This window comes from Phalaenopsis equestris, unplaced genomic scaffold (assembly GCF_001263595.1).
Source record: "Phalaenopsis equestris unplaced genomic scaffold, ASM126359v1 Scaffold000610, whole genome shotgun sequence".
Classification (NCBI taxonomy): domain Eukaryota; kingdom Viridiplantae; phylum Streptophyta; class Magnoliopsida; order Asparagales; family Orchidaceae; genus Phalaenopsis; species Phalaenopsis equestris.
The window spans coordinates 566,469-588,816 of record NW_018165050.1 but is presented as its reverse complement, the minus strand read 5'-3'; the positions used below and the strand labels follow the sequence as shown (position 1 = coordinate 588,816).

At 34.8% G+C, this 22,348-nt stretch overlaps 2 protein-coding genes and 1 long non-coding RNA gene across 3 annotated transcripts in view; 2 read left to right on the top strand and 1 right to left on the bottom strand.

Moving 5' to 3' along the window:
* LOC110029932 (trigger factor-like protein TIG, Chloroplastic) overlaps nucleotides 1-3,873 on the top strand; it is a gene marked incomplete at its 5' end in the record, with an annotated part of 51,412 nt that extends 47,539 nt beyond the window's left edge. The window contains 4 exons of the mRNA XM_020732431.1: nucleotides 2,888-2,980; nucleotides 3,371-3,463; nucleotides 3,575-3,655; nucleotides 3,718-3,873. Coding sequence (XP_020588090.1) covers nucleotides 2,888-2,980; nucleotides 3,371-3,463; nucleotides 3,575-3,655; nucleotides 3,718-3,873 — 423 coding nt within the window. The remainder of the gene's footprint in view (nucleotides 1-2,887; nucleotides 2,981-3,370; nucleotides 3,464-3,574; nucleotides 3,656-3,717) is intronic.
* A 395-nt stretch (nucleotides 3,874-4,268) lies between these two features.
* LOC110029916 lies at nucleotides 4,269-5,028 on the top strand. Its single transcript, XR_002294593.1, has 2 exons — nucleotides 4,269-4,372; nucleotides 4,777-5,028. It is a non-coding gene; the product is annotated as an uncharacterized LOC110029916 (long non-coding RNA).
* A 5,966-nt stretch (nucleotides 5,029-10,994) lies between these two features.
* Nucleotides 10,995-18,643, bottom strand: LOC110029931. Its single transcript, XM_020732430.1, has 3 exons — nucleotides 18,131-18,643; nucleotides 17,827-17,889; nucleotides 10,995-11,260 (listed from the first exon to the last, which is right to left on the bottom strand). The coding sequence occupies exons 1-3, from the start codon at nucleotides 18,525-18,527 to the stop codon at nucleotides 10,995-10,997; spliced, it is 726 nt and encodes a 241-aa protein (XP_020588089.1). The 5' UTR covers nucleotides 18,528-18,643.
* Between the last annotated feature and the right edge of the window lie 3,705 nt (nucleotides 18,644-22,348).

The following is a 22,348-nucleotide window of genomic DNA, read 5'->3' as shown; positions in this document are numbered from 1 at the left end:
GGAATGCCGGAAGAAGAGAGTGTGGTCCTATTGAGCCAGAGTGAATCTATGGCCTACCACCACCTTTGTGAATTTCCCCAACCATGCCCGTGGTGATTGCTTCAATCCATAGAAGGATTTTCTCAAGCTTGAAGAAAAATCAAAAGTGATGGTTTAGCTTTATGCTGCTGACTTGTTCAATAAAGAATCAACCCAAACAGTAGAGCCTTATGGGCCACCTTAACTATTTTCTTATCAAGAATTTTATGAAAATAGATATAACGATGTTATCTAAGTAAAATCTTGGCTGCATTCAACTAACATGAGAGGTGTTAAAGGTTGCATTTAGTAGCCTTCAATAAAGCCAAGTATAATTAAAGTGGAACCATGAATATTTGAATGATAATTTTGTATTATATGAGTTGAAAAGGATGCCAAACAAATGGAAGTTCCTCTTTTACTAGATTTTTTTTTTTCAATGAAATGTTTATCTTTTAATTTTTATTATTTGTTGACCATTGTGGTAACTTATGAAGCGCTAACGCTAATATAAGACGTAGACACAAGAATATGATATAACCATAAAAAGTAGGACTCAATATGTCAAGCTCTTAATGTTTTATTGTTTAATTATTAATATGAAATGCCTAATCAAAACATATGTATGTCAATGCTTAATTTAATAAATAAATAAATAAACAAACACACACACACACACACAATGCAAAATAATATCTCATGTACATGTAAGAGCTTGGATTAACAAAACATAACCTAATGTTGGTCTAGTGACCATTATATTTCAATATTTCATCAAGTGTATGTAGTCTCTTTTAACACATCAACATTAACATTAATCTGGACATGATGTTAATATTGCATTGTCTAAAAAATTTATTAACTCAACAAAATATTATATAATCTTTAAAACGACCATACAAAGTATGAACATATTGATGCGTCACTAATTGAACCTAACAAATCTAACCCTGGGGCATCCTTTGGTTGTCCAACTTTAACCTGAAATTAAATAAATCAAGAATAACTTCAGCATGTCTTTTTGCGTCAACACATGCCCTGGGCGTGCTGCAGGTGTGTTGTATCATTCTCTAGAGTAATGTTATTTGGGATATGAACTAAGAGTTGAGAAATTCATTATGTCTTAGTGATATCGGACAAAAGGGGGTTGGAGAATATTCAATAAGAAAAACTAAAAAAGCAATCCAAGGCAAGAACAAAAATACAATAAGAACAAAGGCAAAATGCACTAATCAAATAAATATACAAGAGTTTCATACTTGCAACCGATCCAGATACAAAAATTACCACTTGAAGGATTGATGAAGGAAGGAGACCCAAGATATCAGCACCAACCCCGTGGATAGAAACTTGTTCCCATCCTGGAACTACAAAGGGAGCAAAGACCCTCACAAATTTCAAATGAAAAAAAAAAATTCCCCACAATAAAAGACCACATATTTATATTCAACAAAGGATCCAAACCTAATAAAAGAAAACAGATAAAATACCCTTTTTGCTATTAGGAGTGGGCGGCAACTCTAACCCTAGAGAGAGAGCCGACTGACCCTCTCACTCTTGGACCAAACCTATACGAGGGGTCGTTCTTGCCCCACGTAAATCTATCAAGGTCGGTGGAGCTTTGACTTTATCTTTTGAAGTTTTTGACTCATGATATGATTTCAAGTTGGCTACGCTGAAGGTAGCAGAGCTGTTGTAACCTCTCGGGATTAGAGGGCCTTTGATTTTCGGCATTGGTCTCCTCTGTGGCATAGTTATGGCTTAATTTTGGGATGTGAGAGAGGGTGTATGGGACTGATTTAGGTGCAGAAAAAAATATTTAAGGTTACTTATTTTGAAAATCAACAATGGGGAATTTGGGTTAGTTCATGATTTGATTATGGTTGGTGGGTTTAGAGGTGAAAGAGTGGGTTAGGTTTCAGAGGTCAAGGAGGGTGTATGGGGCTGATTTAGGGTGCAAAAAAATATTTGGGATTGCTAATTTTGAAAATTAGCATGGGGGAATCAGGGTTTGGTCGAGATTTGGCTATAATTTGGTGGGTTTTGGTAACCCTAGGAGGGAACTAGGGTTATGCTGACTCTTATATCAAATGATACCAGAGAAGAAGGGGGTTAGAGAAGATTTCAACAAGAACAACCAAGAAATCAATTCGAGACGGGAACAGAAAAAAAACCATAACAAATATGATATGCACTAATCAAATAAAAGATACAACCTACAAGAGTTTCCTGCTTTTGCAATCAATCGAGATACAACAATCACCATCTAAATTATTGACGAATGAAGGAGACCCGAGATGTCACCACCAACAATAAAGAGATAATGCTGCTACCACCCAACGACGTGGATATAGACTTTTTCCCATCCGGGAACCATAAAGAGAGCAAAGGATCTAACATGATATTAGGATTGAACGAAAAAAAAAAACCTAATACAACAAATAACCACATATTTATAATCAACAAAGGATCTAAACGTAATAAAATAAATCGACTAAAATACCCTTGATGCCCTCCCACACTTGAATTGAACCCCCCCGCTCCGTGGCCCCCCCTGCCAGCATTACTAAGAGCTTGCAAGATAGTGGTCTGAAACATTTCAATCCAATTTAGTGAAAAGGTCAAAAGGTCATTCACATATTTTCTTTTGGTCAATGGCAATAGCACTCAACCATGCCTGTTTTGCATGACAACTATTATAACATAGTTTTCATCCGCTTTGTAATGAAATAAGGAAAATCACTTGGCAGTGTAGCACTTGGTTGACCTTTTCAGTTTTTATCTCTTTTTTTTGGTGCAATTATTTACATTTAATCAATGAATAATAGTCCATGGATTGATTAGTTTGTCAACCTTTTCAAATTAATAGGTCGAGTGCAAAGAACTCTTTTATAGAGATCTGCCTATATTGGATGACTCTCTTGCAGAACATCTCCTTCCTGGGTGCAGTAGTTTGGATCAGGTCCTTCTAAACGCATTTGTTTTTAACTAAGTGTCAAAATAATCCTTTGACTATTTACATGGGGTCATTTTTCTCCGAGTCTATTAAAGTGCCCAATTGGTCCTCATACTCTTTTAATTGGGCTGAAAATGTCCCTAGAAATGACCATTTTAGTTACCATTAAAATAGTCTATGGACCAAATTGACACTTACAGATTCTGGGACTAAAATAACTCCCTACAAAGATTCAATTGACTATTTTGACATTTTTCTCGTTTTTAATTTTGTATGTGTAGAGTTGCATTCATGCTTCCGAATTTGGCGCTGAAGAAATGCAGCATGTATTGGTGCATATAAATCTGTTTATGTTTTGATATTTAACAGTTTATTTCTTTCTGATGCAATGCCTAGGTGAGAGAATTAATACTACAAAGATGCGAAGAACTAGAACAAACTGCAATCGAACAAGCAACTGATAATGCAATTCTAGAACAACTGTCTAAGGTATCCGACAGCTTTTATTTTTTTCAGCTACACCCTTTCTTCTAGTTAGCTTTTCCCATTTTATTGTTCAAGATTTTCTTTAAATTGTATTTATTTACGTGATATTGTCAGATTGTTGAAGTAGATATACCTCGGTCATTATTTGAAGAGCAAGGCAGAGAAATTTATGGAGCCAGACTACTGCAATTTCAGGTAATGGATATACTCTATTATGTATTTTGAAATTAATTTTCTAATTTCTTTCTTACGGGCAGGCTGGAGGAAAGGTTACCGAACAACAGCTGGCTTCTCTTTCAAGTGAAAAGGTAGTCAACGAGTACCTTGAGAACCAGAAGGAGAATATAACATGTATACTAAAACAGATGCTGTCTGCACATGTTGCTGATAACTGGCATTTTCTGGTTAAGTAGTTGCATTAGCGTTTAGTAGTTTACTAGTTTACAAAGTAGTGATTTAAAGAAGGATATACAAAGATACCACTCGATTCTTACGTATTTACATATCTAACTCCTAAACATTAATTTTTACATATATGCAACCTTGCATATGCATGAAAGTGTGCATTTCACCTTTTAGAAGTTAATATGGTGATATTTTTAATGTGATATGAAAGTTTTGGATGTTATGAATCTAAGAAGTAAAGTTTAGCAGTTAGATATGTAATTACATAGGAATCGGGTGTTATGTCTGTAAATGTTTTTACAGGACCTGCTGTATCATTGCATTCAAGAATGAATTTTAGAAAATGTTTTTTGATTCGAGGTAGAAACAATATAAAACTAAATCTGATGCTTACCCTTGAAACTGCTGCAGTACTCAACAGACGAACTAGTCAAAGAGGTCCAGAATTCCGTGGAAGAGTTCAAGCGCCATAATCAAGAGTATGATGAAGAACGTGTCAGACAGCAGGTACTTATGTGTATCTGTTAATAATTGTGCATGTTAATTTTATTTTAGATTGGTTAGGTTCTTCATGTTATAATTTTTGTGGTATGATGACTTTTCTAGGAAGTGGTATGGATTGAAAACATTTAAAATTGTATGTACATATCTAGCTTTCCTCTCCCACTCCTCTCTTTATCTTTGACACACACATATACATGTGCGAACACAACCACAACTTATTTAGATGTTATAGATACACACGTAGATAATGATCCGTGGCGATGCTACCTTTAAGTGATTTTTTATGGTTCCTCTTCATATATCATGATTTTAGTGAAAGGTTTCATTTATCGAAATAAAATTTCAGGCACTTCTATTAAATTCATTCCCAACTAAAAGAAAAAACAATTTTTTGACTTATTATGCAGGTGCAGGATGTCCTTGAGGGAGCGAAAGTTCTTGAATGGTTGAGAGAGAACTCTGATATCCAGTATGCTTTCAGATGAGAGCAAATCAGAGCGTCTCTGTGAAGGTCACCGTATGTAGATTTTAATTCTCCCTTCACTGGACTTTTGGTGGTGATTTTGGTTCTTTTCCCATTTAGATTGCCATGAATGGTGATCTTCTGTTTATTATGTGTTCTGGCAGTAATTTATTATATTATACAATTTATCCCCTTATGTTTCTTGTTCACTCTCATCTGAAAGAAAGAAAATTATGTAGGATATCAGAATAACCAAAACCGATGCATAACAACAGAGACAAATACAACAAAACACAAAGCTGGAAGTGGTTTGATCGAATCATAACTTTAAACTACAATGAGTCTCAAGAAGATAAACTACTCTGAAAGAGAAAAAAATTTATATAGGATTATCTTCACCAAAAATTAATCAGCATGGATCCCAAAAATCTTGAATTTGCTTTGAGATAACTGCAACATACAATAATTAAAATTACGCATTTCAAAGTTAATTCAAGGGTTTGAGACTTATTCTTACCAAAATATTCTGTTTTTTTTTTCCAATCAGAAATAGATTATAGAACAAAATGACCTTTCCTTATATTTGAAAATATTCAACCTAATACCTCATTATATCTGCCAACAGATTAAGAACGAGAAAAATCTCAAGCTAATACTACCTGATGTCACTTGCAAGATCATTTGCTTTCCATTTTTTCACCTCTTCTTCTTTTCGCATAGAAAAAATGACTATTTATAGATTAGTTCTCTACTCAAAAGACTTTGCTCCAATTAAATAGCCAACCTTTTAATAGCTCTAATCATCAAAGTGTCAGCTGTAAACAATTATAATTGATTCATCTTGAACCTAAATCCTTCAATTCTCCATTTGGCCTTCAAGACTAAATTTTGCTCTTTGCTAATTTAGCGACCTTGAATGTTATTCACGCCAATTAGATTTATATAGTGCATGATTTTTTTAGTTGATATGCGGCTCAGAGACAAATTGCTCAGGTGGATGAGTGGATTCACACTTAAGAGTCAAAATGTGAAGAAAATATGTTTGTGAAAAGTTGGAGTAGCTCCAACGACAGAAAAGATCAGAGGAAGTTGCCTTAGAGGGTTTGGTCACGTTAACGTCGACCATCTGATGACCTTGGTAGGAGAGTAGTTGATTTAAATTAAACTTATGTTAAGATAGGTAGAGGTACACCTAGAAAGACTTGGGCATGTATAAAAATATGTTCTATATTTATTAGAATTTAATGAAAATATGACATTCAATCCGACACAATAGAGAAAATTGATTCATGTAGCCAACCCCACTTATTGGGACAAAGGCTTGTTGTTGTTGTAATATTTTTTTAGTTGATGTAACATATTTGATCATATCTATGGGATTATTATCTTTTGGTTTCTTTGCAACAAGTGCTTTGGAGAGTTATAGAAAAAAAAGTCAGTGGTATAAGATGGAATGTTCATAGCTTTTGCACCCCTCTTTCTAAATATATTAAAACACTATTAATATAAAATTTTCGTGAAGAACAATGCAGCTTTTTTGTCTATTTCTTGTTGTCTCCATCTCTGAATTTTTTATAGCTAGTTTAAGTCCCTTAGTTTCAACTTCGAACTTTGAAAGAGTCATAACATCAGCAATTTTCCTGTTAGCCCTTTCCAATTGACAGCATATCATCAATATGAAATAAAAGATAATAAAAATTCTCAATTCTTGTCTATTATCATACACACTACTGTCAAATTTGCTTCTATTAAAACCAAAGTTCCTCACATTTTCAGCAAAATGTTCATACCAAGGACTTCGCTGTAAAGCATAAAGTGACTTTTTGAACAAACAAATCTCGTCTCTAGCCTTCACTGTCTTGAAGCCCTCTTTGCAGTCCCATGTAGAAATGTTGTATTATCATCAAGTTGTCCAACTCCATATTGTGCTTAATAACTAAAGGAAGAATTAAAAGAATTGAGCAATCCTTTACAGCCAGAAAAAAATTTTCATTGACATCAGTCAATTTCTTCTGTGTGAATCCTTCATTTTCTTATGTTGGAAAAAGCTTTTGCTGCCAATTTCTTCTGCTCCATAGGTTTATTCACCAGTGTAGTTTTTAAGAGGAGAAAACTAATTATTCCTCTTTAATTTCATCGAAAATGATTATAAGATAAATAGAGGGGATGGTTCCGACATTAGAAAATTAATAAAATTAGTCATAACTCCGAATGATAGAAGAAGGTAATATGAATTATATGATATGAACCAAGATGATTTTTCACATAAATTAGGGCAAAACAAAACATTTTATCGTAAGAATTCCAAAGAACACACTCAAACGCATAAAAGATAAGAACCTACAATTCGGGAGGTAGGCTAACTTTCCCAAACCCTAATCCTAGCACCAACAATTCGAGAGGTATGCAATCTCTCCCAAAATCCTAATCCTAATACTCTTGACCACAATCTCATGCATAACTCTAACCTTAAGCGTATTAGCCATAGTTATACCCCACATTAATTAGTATAAAATTACTAAATTGTTTTTAGTTGCATGCATAATAATACTACCCTCGCAAAGAAGCACCGTGTCCTCAAGTTGAAAAAAAAAATTGTCACTGGATCATGTACTATGGCTCTCATGTGGCGTCATCATTTTATGATTCTTTTCTTTTAATCAGAAATTCATAGTGATTCTCATGAGTTTGAAATGTTGTCTTGTGCACACTTTCATACCCTGACTTTTGGTCAATCTTGGAGAATACTGCAGCCCTTAAAAACTCTTCTAGTAGCTCATCGATTGTTGGAATCTCAGTCAACATCTTATATGCGTCTCTTTCATGCTTTGTAACTCGATCCAAAATCCCAACCTTGCATCTTAAATTAACCTCCCCATGATCTTGAGCTTTATCGCAGTCTTGCAGAAATTGGGGTTATCGTAAAGCACCACCATCTTGTCTCTCAGCTTCAAAATTGGTCCCTTGCACTCTCTTCTATTCTTCTTCACATATCACATTCTCATCATAACTTCTAAATCACCTTCCAACTGGAAGGCTGCAACAACAAAAGGCACTAGCCTAGTTGAATCTAGCCCTCAGTCGGGGTCCCACCAATCATAGTTCCCTATTTTAGGACTTCGAATGATCTTCTCTAGCCTCATATCGTATGTTGTCCCATTTTTCCTAGTTCCCTGTTCCAAGCCTTCAAACGATCTTCCCCTGCACAGAATTGCACGTCATCCTGTTTCTCCTGCAGCTGCTCATTCCAAACCTCCTGATGTTGGGCAATTCCCTCTAGATGCTTTTCGATTGAATATGCTCCCGACTCCTTCATTGAATCCCACTTACTTCCACTCGTTCATTCGCTTGGATGTTCTTATATTTCATTTAAGTGCTTCTGCTTAAGACTGCTCCCAATTCCTTCGCTCATTCATATGGCTCTCGATCCATCTAGAACAATGAAGTTGCCGTAATTCCACATTTTTTTAGATTGTTTCCACTCACGTTGTCTTTGGATGGCGTCACTCGATCCTATGGCAGACTTCTTCGGGTTTGTGTGAAGCACGAAGACCTTCATCATTTCTTCTAGGGTTGTGAATCTCCCTTCCATGAATGAGACCCATCCCTACATGGACGAGTCACTCTACCATTTTCAATCTGATTTAGCTCACTTCTCCCTCTAATTTCTTCTCCAGAGTCTCTACTTTTTGGGCTGCTATACTTCCAAGATTTTTTTTTTTTAGTAAGGCAGCAGAACTCTATAATTCACAATCTCGACGTTGGTTTCCCATCTAGCTATAATCGGGAATGTGCGACAAGTTTAGGTCACATTGTGCTTCATAAAGAAACTGAAGTGTGATTGTATCGCATCATGAAGGCACCCAAATTGCTTCTCAGCTAGCTCAATTGTGACAATATCACATCATGAAGGTGTCACCTTTACGTTGTGACCCCATACGTTGCTTCCTAGGTTGAAACGTGTCTGCTTCACGTGGTTTCTTGTACGTCATGATCCCTTCTTTGCTTCCTAGTCGAATCGAGCAACTGTATCACCCTTTGCATAGCGTTCCCTTCATTGGCCTCACAACTATCTCGGATCGTGATTGCTTTGCAGGTAGGCATGACGCTTTGAACCCTAAGTATCGACAATTTCTGCAAGGATGCGAAGGTGCGGCTGTGGCCAAATATTTTAATATCAATTTGATACAAACCAAAATAATTTTTTCAACAAAATTAGGGCAAAAAAAATATTTTACTGCAGGAACTCCAAACAACACATTCAAATGCATAAAAGTTAAACACATATAATTCGAGCGGTAGACGATCTCTCCCTAACCCTAACACTAGCACCGATCTCCTAAACTGAAATTAGCCCTATTTATACCCCACTATAATTAATATATAATTACTAAATTGCCCTTGAGCGCGAATATAACATTATAATACACCAATAATTCTAAATTCTAGAAATAGAAAATACTAATAATATAGTATAATGAAATAAAATCTTCTTGAAAAGCTAGCACTCTCCTTAATTTTAAGCATAGATATCTACCATACCCAACTTCCTTACAAGGAGCTCAAAATTAGTTCTGAACAATTTTTTTGGTTAAGATATCAGCTATTTATTGAGCAATAGAGAGATAAATGACATGCAAATAGCTCCACAATCAATCTTCTCTTTCATGAAGTGTCTGTCAATATCCACATACTTTGTATATTCACATACTTTGTATGATCATGTTGTATTGTATTTTTTGCAATGCTTGTGGTTGTTTTATTGTCACGGTATACCTTCGTTGGCATGCTTATCAAGATATACACCTCTTCAAGAAATCTATTCAATCGTAAAATCTCACATACTCCATTAGTGATAGCCCTATATTATGTTTAAGCACTACTCCTTCCAACCACATTTTGTTTCTTACTTCATCATATAACCAAGTTTCCCCACACATAGGTGTTGTATCCATAAGTTGATCTCCTATCAGAAGCTGAGCTTGCAAAATCTACATCAGTGTACGCATCTATGCTTGTTTGTGTGGTCCACTGAAAGAGTACGCCTTTTCCCGGTGTACCTTTTAGATATTTGAGAATTTTGATGACTGCTTCAATGCGTTTCTAATATGGTGAATGCATAAACCGACCTTCCGAACTCACAACAAAAGTAATATCTATTCGTGTATGTGATAAGTATGTCAACTTCCTAACCAATTTTTGATACCTAACTATATTCGTCGGAACACCTTCCTTTCCATTTCCCAATTTCTTATTGTGATCAATTTTTTTAGAATCCTTCAAATAATTTTCAATGTCATAATAAAATAGGATCATAGGATTCGAGAAAACCTGAATAATAAAATTAAAGCAGAAGCATAATCAAAGAACGACCATAAAAGGACACAGGAATTTTACGTGGAAAACCCGAGAACGGGAAAAAAATGACGATGCTACACTACCACAAATTTCACTTTGAATTTTAGAAAGTTTTACAAATGATTCACACAAATTTCTTCTCCACACTCACAAGAAAAAACTTACGCTGCATTACTCCACACTATTCCTACTGATTCGATGCAAAACATACAAAATCATACGTCGAAAAACACCAGAATCCTGGAAATGCACTGTAAGTTTTTTCGTGACGGTGCATTTCTTCATCTATGGAGAACTCTCACTCTCTTGAATCTTCAACTTGAGTGACCTCCTCAAAGCTCTCTGGTTCACCACTATTAGTTAGAAACAAAAAGTGTAAAGAAGGAGAATACCTTTGTATGGGTTGTTTCACTCTGATGGATTTCCTGATTTCTGTAGCAGATGTCTAAAGAAATTCCAGTGCTCGTTCTGGTGGAGCAATTTTTTTTCTCCATCCGTCTGTTCACTAGTATCATCTATCTTCACATATATGGATTCTTTAGAAATAGTTGGTGGATTGTCTTGAGTTCTGACCTTGTCCTTGTATATCTCCATCTCGTTCAAAGAGACATCCCTGCTCCTGATGAATTTTTTATTCTGATTTTGATAATCCCAGAACTTATACCCAAAGTCATCTGAGTCAATCCAATGAAGGTGCACTTGACAGATTTAGAGTTAAGCTTGCTCATGGAAACCCGCATCAACATGCACATATGCATAACACCCAATTACTCCTAATTGAGATAAAGATATCATTTTGTTTTTTCAGGCTTCGTCAGGTAAGCCTTTCTCCAAAGGTACTGATGGACTACGATTAATCAGATAAAATGCAGTATTAACTGCTTCGGTCCAAAACTTTTTCGGCAAGCTTGCATGCAACTTTCTGCTTCTAGCACGCTCCGTGATTGTTCTGTTCATGCGCTGAGCCACACCATTCTGCTGCGGTGTTTTTGGGACAATGAAATCATGCTTAACCCCCTTTGTAGCACAAAAATTCTTGAATTTCTGATCATGATACTCACCTCCATTATCTGATCAGCCTCAAGCATGTCTCATTTTTTACCATTGCATTCCATTTCTTAAAAAGTTCAAATACATTAGATTTTTGTTTTAAGAAATAAACTCATACCTTTCTCATGTGATCATCAATGAATGCGACAAAATAGCGATAACCTCTATTGGACTGAACTCAAGTAGGATCTCATATATCGGTATGCATTAACTCCAGTTTCTTTGACTTCACCATTGACTCGCTCTTGAAGAAAGAAATTTTTTTCTGCTTGTCATAAATACAGTCTTCACAGAAATCTAGCTCAACTGATTTCAAAACCTGAAGCTAATTCTTTGAACGTAAGGGATTCATAACATTCTCACTCATATGACCATGCCTATGGTGCTAGGTGTGCATCCACCCTAGTTCCAACCGCATTAATAAAATCAGTCATTTCATTGATCAGATAAAGGTTTCATTAAATGTTGTCCCGAGTCATCACTAATGTCTGTTGGTCACCTTCCATGAATCACCTGTGAAAGTTCTCACGAGTCCTGACTTTGTCAGCTGGCTCACAAAGATGAGATTTCTCTTCAAGCTAGGAACATGTTTGAGTTTAGTAAACTTCCAGAATCTAGATTGTTTCATTCAAAAACTTGATATCAACATCACCATTTCCTATTATATTGAAGGCTTTGTTATCTCTCAAAATAAATCTTCTGTAGATCACTCTGAGTATAGTTTTTGAATACATTTTTATTGGGGCAAGCATGAAAAAAGACATCTAAATCCACTATCTAGAATTCATTGTTGATTAGGGATAATACTAGGGAGTCATTTTGGATTTCAACTATAGAGACATTAATAGAGAAACTACTATCCTGTCATCTACCACCAGTTTTCCTTGGAGCTTTGTAGCTCTTCTTGAAATGTCCCTTCTCACTGCAGTTCCAACATTCTTCTCTGCTTGACTTGGGCTTTCCTTTCTTAGACTTGAATATGCCTATGTTTGTATTCCTACTTAGATTCTTCCTCTGTTATCAACATTCAACGCAAAACCTAAAGATTCATAATTCACTATTTTTCTACAAACACCTCATTCAACACAAACTCACTATATCATCGAAGTTCAACATCAAATTCCTTGAAGAATTACTCATCGTTGTTACCAAACCATCTCAGCTTTCAGGCAAAGAATTTAGTAGCACCAGTGCTCTAACCTAATCATCAAAATTGATCCCCATATAACACAATTGGCTCGTCACAGTATTAAAGTTATTGAGATGCTCTGCTACTGAACTGTCTTTCATCATCTTCATGTTGAATAATTTTTTCATCAGAAAAAGCTTATTAGAAGCAAAAGTTTTTTCGTAAATCTTGGCAATGTTGTCATGAGATTCACCATAGTTTTCTCATTGATAATGTTGAACGCAACAGATAAGGAAAGTGTTATCTTGATCAAATCCAGTGTCGTTCGATCCAACACTTCTCATTCCTCCATAGACATAGACTCGGGCTTCTTTGTAATTCCTTGTAGTGACAAGTATAATTTTTTTGATATAAAAAATCCTTCACCTACATCTTTCAGTTCGAATACCTCAAAGATCCCATGTTTTTTTTTTTGTTTAAAAAACAGAAGGGAGACCTTTTCGAACGGTTCATCTCATATGCATCATTTTCAGTGAGATTTGTATCGTCTGCATAGACAAGTAGTATGACAATTTTTCCTTCGGTTGAACGTCTGGAGAACATTGTATGATCTCCCAACCCTTAAGTATACCCTTGACTTTTAACAAATATTATAAATTTTACAAATCATGATTTTGATGACTGCTTCAGCCCGAATAAGAATTTTTTTTAGTTTACACACTTTTTTGTCATACTTTTCATTAAATGAGGTGCATGCATGTACACTTTTTTTGCCATGTCACCAATAAGGAAGGCATTTTTTATTTCCAGTTGTTGTAGAGGCAAGTTAGATAAGTTGCAAGTGACAAAAGAATCCTTACAGAGCTTACTTTTGCGACTCTAGTGAATTTCTCTAAATAAGCAATGCTATAAGTCAAGGGGAAATACCTTAGAAACCAATTGTGCCTTATACTATAATAGAGAGCCATCAGAATTATACTTGATTTTAAACATCCATTTGCACTCGACAATTGTCTTTCCTCTTGGTAGATCAACAAATTCCTACATGTGATTTTTTTCCAGAACTTTCATCTCCTCGAAAATGACCTCCTTCCACTTGAGGATTTTTAGAGCATCTTGCACAGTACCAATAATCTCCATATGTGATAATTGTGAGGTAATTGCATAGAAAGTGGGCCAGAGGTTTTCATATGACACTTAATGGGACAATGGATGTTACGTACAGGACCTTTCCCCCAGTAGAAAGGCTAGACTCATTAGACTCAAGATTCAAACTAGGCTCAAATTCAGGGCTAGAAAACTCAGAACTCGAAGATGAAGTTGATTGAACATGGGATAAAAGATTAGTGAGAACATTATTTGGGTTTGTGGATTCTAGGTAGTGCAATAGTTTGTTAGCCCTTTCTTTTGAGTTGTCCTCCACTGTGAGTGAACAATATCTAATGGTACCACTGTCGTATTTCTTTTTCTTATTTCTTCTTTATTATGAACATCATGAGTATGGGTGTAAGTAGCCGAATCGAGATTTGAATCAAGCTTGACTCGATAGGTGGCTCGTGAGTCGGCTCGTGTAAAATATACTCAAAATGTATTAAATTAAATATTATTTTAAAGTATAAAAAATGTTAAAAAATATATTTTATATTTTATATTAAGTAATTTATTATTATTTCTTCCTACTTGTTCATTTTATTTGTTATTTTATTATAACACAACCTTATATTAATATTATTTTCTCTCTTTTATAATAACAAATTAGCTCGTGAGACAATTCGAACTTGTAAATTTAAGCTCAAACTCGATAAAATTAGTCAAAACTCAAGCTCAAGCTGATGGTTGCTCGAACTTGATTTTACTTGTTTATACCCCTAATCATGAGATGACATTGTAAGAACTTCAATATCTAAAAGGCTCGAAACATTCTCTACTGATATAAAATCGATTAGGTTTTTTGATTGAACAATCAAGGTTATATACTATTTTGGGAGAATCTTTACTTTGTTCCCCCGTTAAGATGAGGTGAGAAAAGTAATTGTCATTCAAAAAAAATGACATCCGTGATGATAAATAATTTTGTAGAATTTTGATCAAAGCATTTTACCCCTTGTGGGTAGAGTAGAACCAACAAACACACTTTTTTGGCTCGAAGTTCAAATTTATCTTGATTATGAAGGTGAACAAAAGTAGTACATTCAAATATCTTTAGAGGTAGAGAATATGAGAGACTATTCTTTGGATTTTTTTTTTTTTGGAAAAAATCAAAGTGTTTCAAAGTTTAAAATTTTATTGGGTGTGTTATTTATGAGAAATGTAGCAATTAAGAACAATTTCACCCGAAAGAGATTTAGGCACCTTATTGGTGAATAGCAAAGCCCCAGCAACCTCCTATAAGTGCTTGTTTTTTCTTTCAATCAAATTATTTTGTTGTGGAGTATTGACACAATGACTTTGATGAATTATTCATTTTTTGACAAAAATTTGACTCTAAATATTTTTAAAATACTTGGGGTCATTATCACTCTGTAATATTTAAATGTTTTTTTTTTTTTTTTGAAATTGTGTGTGCACTATGGTGTAAATTTTTTTAAAAATTAATTTTACTTGAAAATTGCTACTAAGAAAAAAAACATCAAAGAGGTGATACTTAGGTGTGTATTTTATAATTTATCCGCAATTTCAGTATAACACTTGAGCTATATAACTCTTTGCTACTTAGAAAATCCCATAAATATTATATATATACTTTTTTATACTCGTTTCAATAAGAATCTCAACATCAAATATGAAATACATGACTTTATAATGAAAAGAAGCTTCGAAAAATCAAGTGTTTAGGTGTGTACTTATTATCAAGAATGTTAACATAATATTCGAGATATCTAATAATGTTCTTGAGAGAAAGCCCCATCATGATGAGATACGTAGCTTCTTACGAGTGATGTTGTTAGCTTTAACAAAATAGTTGAAGTACAAGGCTTTGTAATGAAAGAAGCACCAAAAGTATAAGGCTTTGTAATGAAAGAAGCACCAAAAGTATAAGGCTTTGTAATGAAAGAAGCACCAAAAGTATAAGGCTTTGTAATGAAAGAAGCACCAAAAGTATTAAGTAATGTACTTTTGATTTGTTAGGAAGTTTAACTTAACACTGAAACACCTGTCTTTAAAGTTGAGGAATAGCACTATATATATGACTTGAATGTATGATGGTAGTTTTAGTAAAAGTTTCAACGTTAAATTTGAAAGTCATAGTTTTATAATAAAAGAAAACCTCATTCTAAGTATGAAGAACATGGGTATGTAGTTATTGATTTATTATGAATTTTCACAATTTTGAAGCACATAATCATGTTCTCAGAAAAATCTCCATAAATAGGAAGTACATAGGGGAAGGTAAGTAAATAGGTATATGCCACAAATAGAATATCTAAATATTGTAAGGTCAAAATCAAAGAATCCTCAATAGTTGAGTTTGTCTATAAGATATACTGAATTTGTTGAGTTGAACTCATTAAAAGAGCAGCTGCACTTGTCCAAGAAAATAGCTCAATTCGTCCAAGAGCTGAATTAATCCAAAAGTAAGAAGCTTAATTTAGTAACTCGTTCAAGAAAATGGCTCAATTCATCCAAGAGCAACTGAAATTATCCAAAAAAAAAAAAAAAATACTCAGTTTGTTCAGCAGTTGAAATCGTCCAAGAAAACAACTCAATTCATCCAAGAGTGAAAGTTATCCGAAAAATTAGCTCAGTCAATCCAAGAGCTGAACTTGTTCATGAAAACAACTTAATTCATCTAGAAGTTGAATTCGTCCAAGAAAATAGTTCAATTCAACCAAGAAAATATTTCAGTTCATCCAGGAGCTAAATTCATCTGGAAAAATGGCTTAGTTGGTCCAGAAGTTGAACTTGTCCATGAAAACAACTCAATTTCATCCATGAGTTGAATTCATCCAAGAAAACAGCTCAATTCATCCGAGAAAATATTTCAACTTATCAAGGAGCTAAATTCATTTGGAAAAATAGCTCAATTAGTCCAGGAGCTGAACTTGTCCCTGAAAACAACTTAATTCATTGAAGAGTTGAATTTGTCCAAGAAAACAACTCAATTCATTCAGGAGCTGAAATTTCTAAGAAAACAACTAATTTTTTCCATGAGCTAAATGTGTCTAAAATAATAGTTGATTTCGCCTGACAACTAAACTCGTTCAGGAGATCTCTACCATTACAGCTCTCATGGGAGAACTCTCTAGAATAGTTCTCCAATAAAAATAACTCTCCTAAGAGAATTCTCCTATTGGCCTAGTTAGCTGACGGGAATGATTTCCAAAATATGACTTATCAGGATAATATTAATTATATTATCCTCGCAAAAAAAAAAATGAAGAGGATATATCAAAAAAATTTTTTGAGTTCTAAAATGTAATTATGACCCTTGGATATTTTATGGGCAAAACTCTTCCATATAAAAGGGAAGAATGAATGTAATAGACTGTTCATTGGAAGGTCGCAAGACAAACCATTAGAAAGTTACACAAAGAAATAATATTGCATTCCTCTGCATTTCTTATATCTATGTAATAGTAATAAGATGTTACATTTTTTAATAAAACTTGAATATACATATATGTGAAAAATTAAGATACACATCTGTTGCAATTGTGTGCCATCATAAGATTTACTTTAATTACACAAATGTGGAGTTGTAATGTGATACTAGCCCTCTAAAGAACAGAAAATGCAAACTTAGCATAACCAATATACCTCTATGAATAGTAAGGGAATTAAAATAAAAAACAACTTGTCAAATTAATAATCTATCTAAAGGAATTTATAGAGAATGTAAGGTCTTGTGCGTACGACTAATCGAACTCAGTTGTTCTCTTTAGAAATCTCTTCAAACCTTAATTTTTTTACTAGAAAAAAGAACATTGAATGTGGAGATTCACTAGGCGTTGACAAAGGAGCTTGAAATGTTGGAAAATATTTGAAAAAGACAGCTCATGCTGCTTAAGTGATTGGAGAAAAAGAAGAAAATAACAAATTTCTAATTTATGTCCTTTGGTGTTTTTAGCAAGTGACAGGTCACAATGCTCGAATACATATCACATTGGTTGGAAATAAAATAAAGAATTTCTAAGTGACAGATTCGGGCGATCGTCTTACCCGCAAAAATGACAGCTCACAAATATGAAAATCACATGTGAATTCCTTATTCATGTGAGATAGGTACTACTAATGGGTTCATCAGCTCGAGCTAGGCAAGAATTTTAATCAATTTTAAGTTTTTTTTTAGCCGTTCACTAAAAAAATCATATAATAATATATTTCCATGTGAAAAATAAATATTTTGTCCAAAACAAATACTCTTTAAGACCCATATTTTATTCCCAACTAATGTCCTACAAATTCAAACAAGCAAATGATTTCATGTACACCATACTTTCATCTAATCCAAATAACCCAATTGTCTTAGTCCAAAAAAAGGGATGCCGGAGGGGTTGTACCACCGCGACTTGCAAATTCCTGTATAGAACGTTCATTAATTAAGTCATTCAGTCATGATTAAGTGTATATTTGGGGTAGCTGCAGCTTATTGATTAAAATAATCTGCTAATAAACTAAGTGACGTTAATTTCAGTGTTTTGAAAAAACATAAGCTGATAAAATTCAGTTTATCCAAACAGATCAGGTGCGTTTTCAAAAGATCACCTCGCCTAACAAGCCTCCCCAAACTGACCCAATCAAATAAAATACCACCACTTACCGGCATCCAATCCTCCATCCTGCATCCAGCGAACCAACCTTCGCCTAACAACCTCATCGCATTCCAAACCGGCAGCTCCAACTGCAACCTCCGCTTTATTCCTAATCCACTCCACGGCTGGCTCCACCGCAGCATCCTTCAGCTCCGCCTCGAGCGCTTGCCGCCATTTTGCCGGCAATCTCTCCTCCTCCTCCTCCTCCTCAACTCTATCTCCTGTGTGGTAAGCCTCATAGAAGGCGTGCACCAATTGCTCCAATTTCCCTGTCGAATCCCGGCAACTGACGGCCATCGCGGCCGCGGTTGGTGGTCTGCCACCTTCCCACAGCCTCGCTCGAGCCTTCGCGTCCAGCGGAGCCATTGCCCTCTTGTATCTCGTCGCCATTACCGTTGCTTCCATGTCTCTATTCTTTTCATTTTCTTTCTCGACTTGGTTTCTGGCATCTTTTATAACCGAAGGCCATTGTTGAAGATAAGAACTTTCAGTCTGCCCCTACTTGAATTGTTAATTTGTAGATGGAACCTCGGAAGTTATTTCCTTATATTTATTTTTTTATTTGCAGACTATGCTATATTTATCCATATGTCCCCTTTATCACTTCTAAATTTTTATTGAATTCTTTATTTTATATGACATATTAAAAATATTATCACCTTTAATATAATTTAGTAATAATATTTTAATAATTTTAATATAATAGTTAATTAATTATATTATAATAGTTTTTAAAAAATTTTTAAATAAACTTAAATATTCAATCTACTTTTAATTTTTTTATGCTATATTGTGATAAATTCCAAGCCGTCCGATCTTCTTAATTTGGAATGTGGGATGATGACGCGTTTCAAAAACTTACGGCGAAGAGGATTTCGGGAGCCCCACACGGCTCCCGACGGCGTCCAGGTACGTGCACGTGATTCGCGCGCAGGGAGTGATGTCGCCAAACGGGTCATGGAGGATTTCAAGGGAATTAACTGCTGATGGTTAGCTTAATGCGTCTTGATAACCTGAATCTGGTAGATGCGTCCAGGTTCGATGTACGTTTGCTCACGTGCGTTTCGGACTGAATCTAGACAGTGTTATGTTTTAACGAATTCGGATGATGGACTGAATTATATGTGTTTTTTTTTATTTTTAGAAACTGATTTGTGGGTATTTTTCTTTGTTCAGTTTGTTATGTGTTGTCATTTTTTGTGAGTCTAAATACCTTACGAGCACGTTTAAATTTAATTTGAGCACTATTTTGTGTTTTAAAAAACATTAATTTTTAAGTGTATATAACGTGTTTTTTATGTTTTGTTAATTAAAAAAATTCATTTTTCTAAATTTTAAAATAACCTTATTTATAGATAAGAGAGAGATTTGTTAGTGATGCATGTCAGAACGTCTGGTAGAATGATTATTTAGCATCTTAGTGTTATATAAGATTTGACTCAATTTAAATATATTTGATACTTTAATGATCATCAAATTTAATATTTTTTAGTATATTTTATATTAATATTTTTTAAACGAATTGGCTCACGAGCAATGAGTCAAGTCGGGGTAGCTTGAGCTAGACTTGTTAGCTCCTTGAGCCTAGTTCATGAGCAACTTATCAATCTGAGCTCGAGCCGGCTCGTGATTTAGCTTGACTCACTTACACCCTTGGTTGTATTGTAGCGAAAGAGCCCGATATGAGTGCACTCAAGCAAGGCACTTTCCATCGGTTGTTGAACTGGTTTTGTGGGCATCTGATGTCAAGCCTCATATAGGAGCTGACGAATCTCATTATGTGACTCCTCCATCTTACGCGCTTGATCCTCTAGAGAGGGTCTCGAGGCACCTTCGCTAACAAAATAACGCCCTCAAGGGTGAAAATTAACGGAGACTTGACATCCTTAGCTCTGTGACTGTCCCCTAGAATGGTCAGTGCTAGAGCGGAATGCTTCATTGTTGTGAGTATTATGTCAATTGGAGATTCGATAATTGTTTCAAGTCATTCGGTTGTGGGTTGACTATTCCCTCAGATGGCCGAAAAATTCATGGCATTTGTGTGATTATTATGTGTTAAACAAAAATCCAATACACACTCAAGTATTTAAAATAACAGGTAGAGTCACAAGGAGTTTTCACATGGAAAACTTAAAAAGGAAAAATACCACGGTGTCTAACCAAAGCAGAGCAATCCACTATGATTTTGTGAGTACATGTACAGGTTCTTGTCTTATAGGTGAGAAATGACTACATAGTTTTTTGAGGTACAATTTTTTTTACACAACAACTAAGAATGATTGCAGTTGGGTGCAGTTACTGGAAGTTTAGTACATCATCTTTGAGGTGAGTCACTATACATTATTCAGGATGCGCACTGCTCCGTATGGTGCTTTGTTACTCACAAATTACGTCGACATTCATAACATATGTTGTGATTTCATAAGAGATTTTGTTGCAACGATGAGGGGCGTCAAACGGTGGTTGATGGAGGCCCACGAGCGGTGGTTGACAATGGTTAGGGGTTACAAGAGCAGTTGGAGTGGTTGCATGACCAGCTGGAGTTCGTTGGACCTCCGATGTAGAACCTGGATCTCTGTTCATTTCTTCTAAGCTTTGAGCTTCCTCCGATTTAGGATCTAGGTCCCACTTAAAGAAGGAGATGGAGCTTTATTTATAAAGTTTGGGGGAGGTATCCCTACAAATAAGAAAGAAATTTAGGCCGCTCCATAAAAGGTTCGAAGAGCTTCCCTCGATTGCATAGTATTTTGTGAACATTTGACTATAAACATGTCAGATTGAGTAATATTAGGCTCATTGAATTTATCTTATCGAGACACTTAATTTGAATTTATGCTTATATTATTTGAAATATATTTGACCTTTCACTCTTGTGGTAGCAGCTTTCAAAAATGACTTAACGACTCATTATGATCTTGATTTGACTTTTATTGGACAAATTTTGATGTCATTGTGTTCTTTTCATTGAGCCGGTCAATTTGATTATAAATTTTGTTAAAATTAGAGTTCTAGATAATCTTTAATTAGAGTTTGAATATTTTTTATCAAAAAAATATTTTGAGATTCATGTATGTCTCGATATTCTTGACATGATAATAATTTATTGATGACATAACAAACATAATACTTAACAACCCATGTTCGGTAATCGGGAAGAGAAATAGCATATTATACATCCAGCTTAGTTAATATTAATATAAATTTTATATATCATTAGTCTTTGTTACTAGCCTATTATTTTTTTTAGTTATCAAGGATCCAACGTTGACTTAATTTATTTTATATTGATTCAATAATCTTTCAATAGCTTAATAATAATTTATTATATTATTTGACATTTCTCATGCAAGATAAATTTTTTATTAACTGGACTTGATTAATAAATTATAATTCCACCACATCCCCTCCAAGGATAGCTCCTTCATGAAGTACGATGCCCCTTATTAAGATTTTGATGAGGGTAGTTGTTGAGAAAATAAGGGCGAAGAAAAATAACAATCGACACAAATCCAGAAGAACTTGTTTGAGAGATCTCAATGCTACAATATTGCTATGTCTGATAGATGATAACGATATAATTATCTCTAAATACATCTACTTCTCGAGAGGCACTATTGATATTGTCACTTTTTAAAGCCCACTTGTAACCTAATCCTTTCCTAAAGAATTTTTAGTTATCGACTCTTCCTCTTGTAGTATGAATCCTTTGATGATGGCGCTGATGTCTTGGATCAACAGTTCATTAGTTGGTGGCATTTCGAGGATCTTCTGCCAATGACGATTAATCGATGGACTTGACGGACCTACTTGTAAAGGTACCTCGACATCCTTGAAAAATGAAAGACACTTCCCGTGTGGTAGTAGAAAGATATGTTCCTTTAAGTTTTCTGTGACAACAAGACAATAGTTCTTGTCGGGAAAATTGGGAGTGGCAAGACCACCGGGATTCCACAATTTGTTTTGGAAGAGAAATTCTTAGAGAAACGTTCGATAATCGCTTCTATGCAACCTCACAGAGTGCTTGCAATGTTTGTTTCTCGTCGAGTTGCTGAGGAGATGAACATAGCGATCGGAGAAGAGAAGCAATGGCTCACCCAATTTTGGACAGGTTCTTCTCGTTGGTTTTTTTCATCTGTTTCCTGCAGCAGTTCAGTTTCTCTAATTTTCTAAAAGTTTCTACCGTTGGAGGTGCAACTTTTCCTGGAGGTAAATTCTGCTGTTTTTTT

What these genes read in the sequence shown, in the direction of transcription:
- LOC110029931 (XM_020732430.1), bottom strand. Translation starts at nt 18,527, where the DNA reads ATGGAAGCAACGGTAATGGCGACGAGATACAAGAGGGCAATGGCTCCG. An exon ending in GGATGGAGGATTGGATGCCG is followed by an intron (nt 17,890 to 18,130) that starts GTAAGTGGTGGT and finishes CGTTCTATACAG; the next exon opens with GAATTTGCAAGTCGCGGTGG. An exon ending in TTTTGGACTAAGACAATTGG is followed by an intron (nt 11,261 to 17,826) that starts GTTATTTGGATT and finishes GAGGCTGATCAG; the next exon opens with ATAATGGAGGTGAGTATCAT.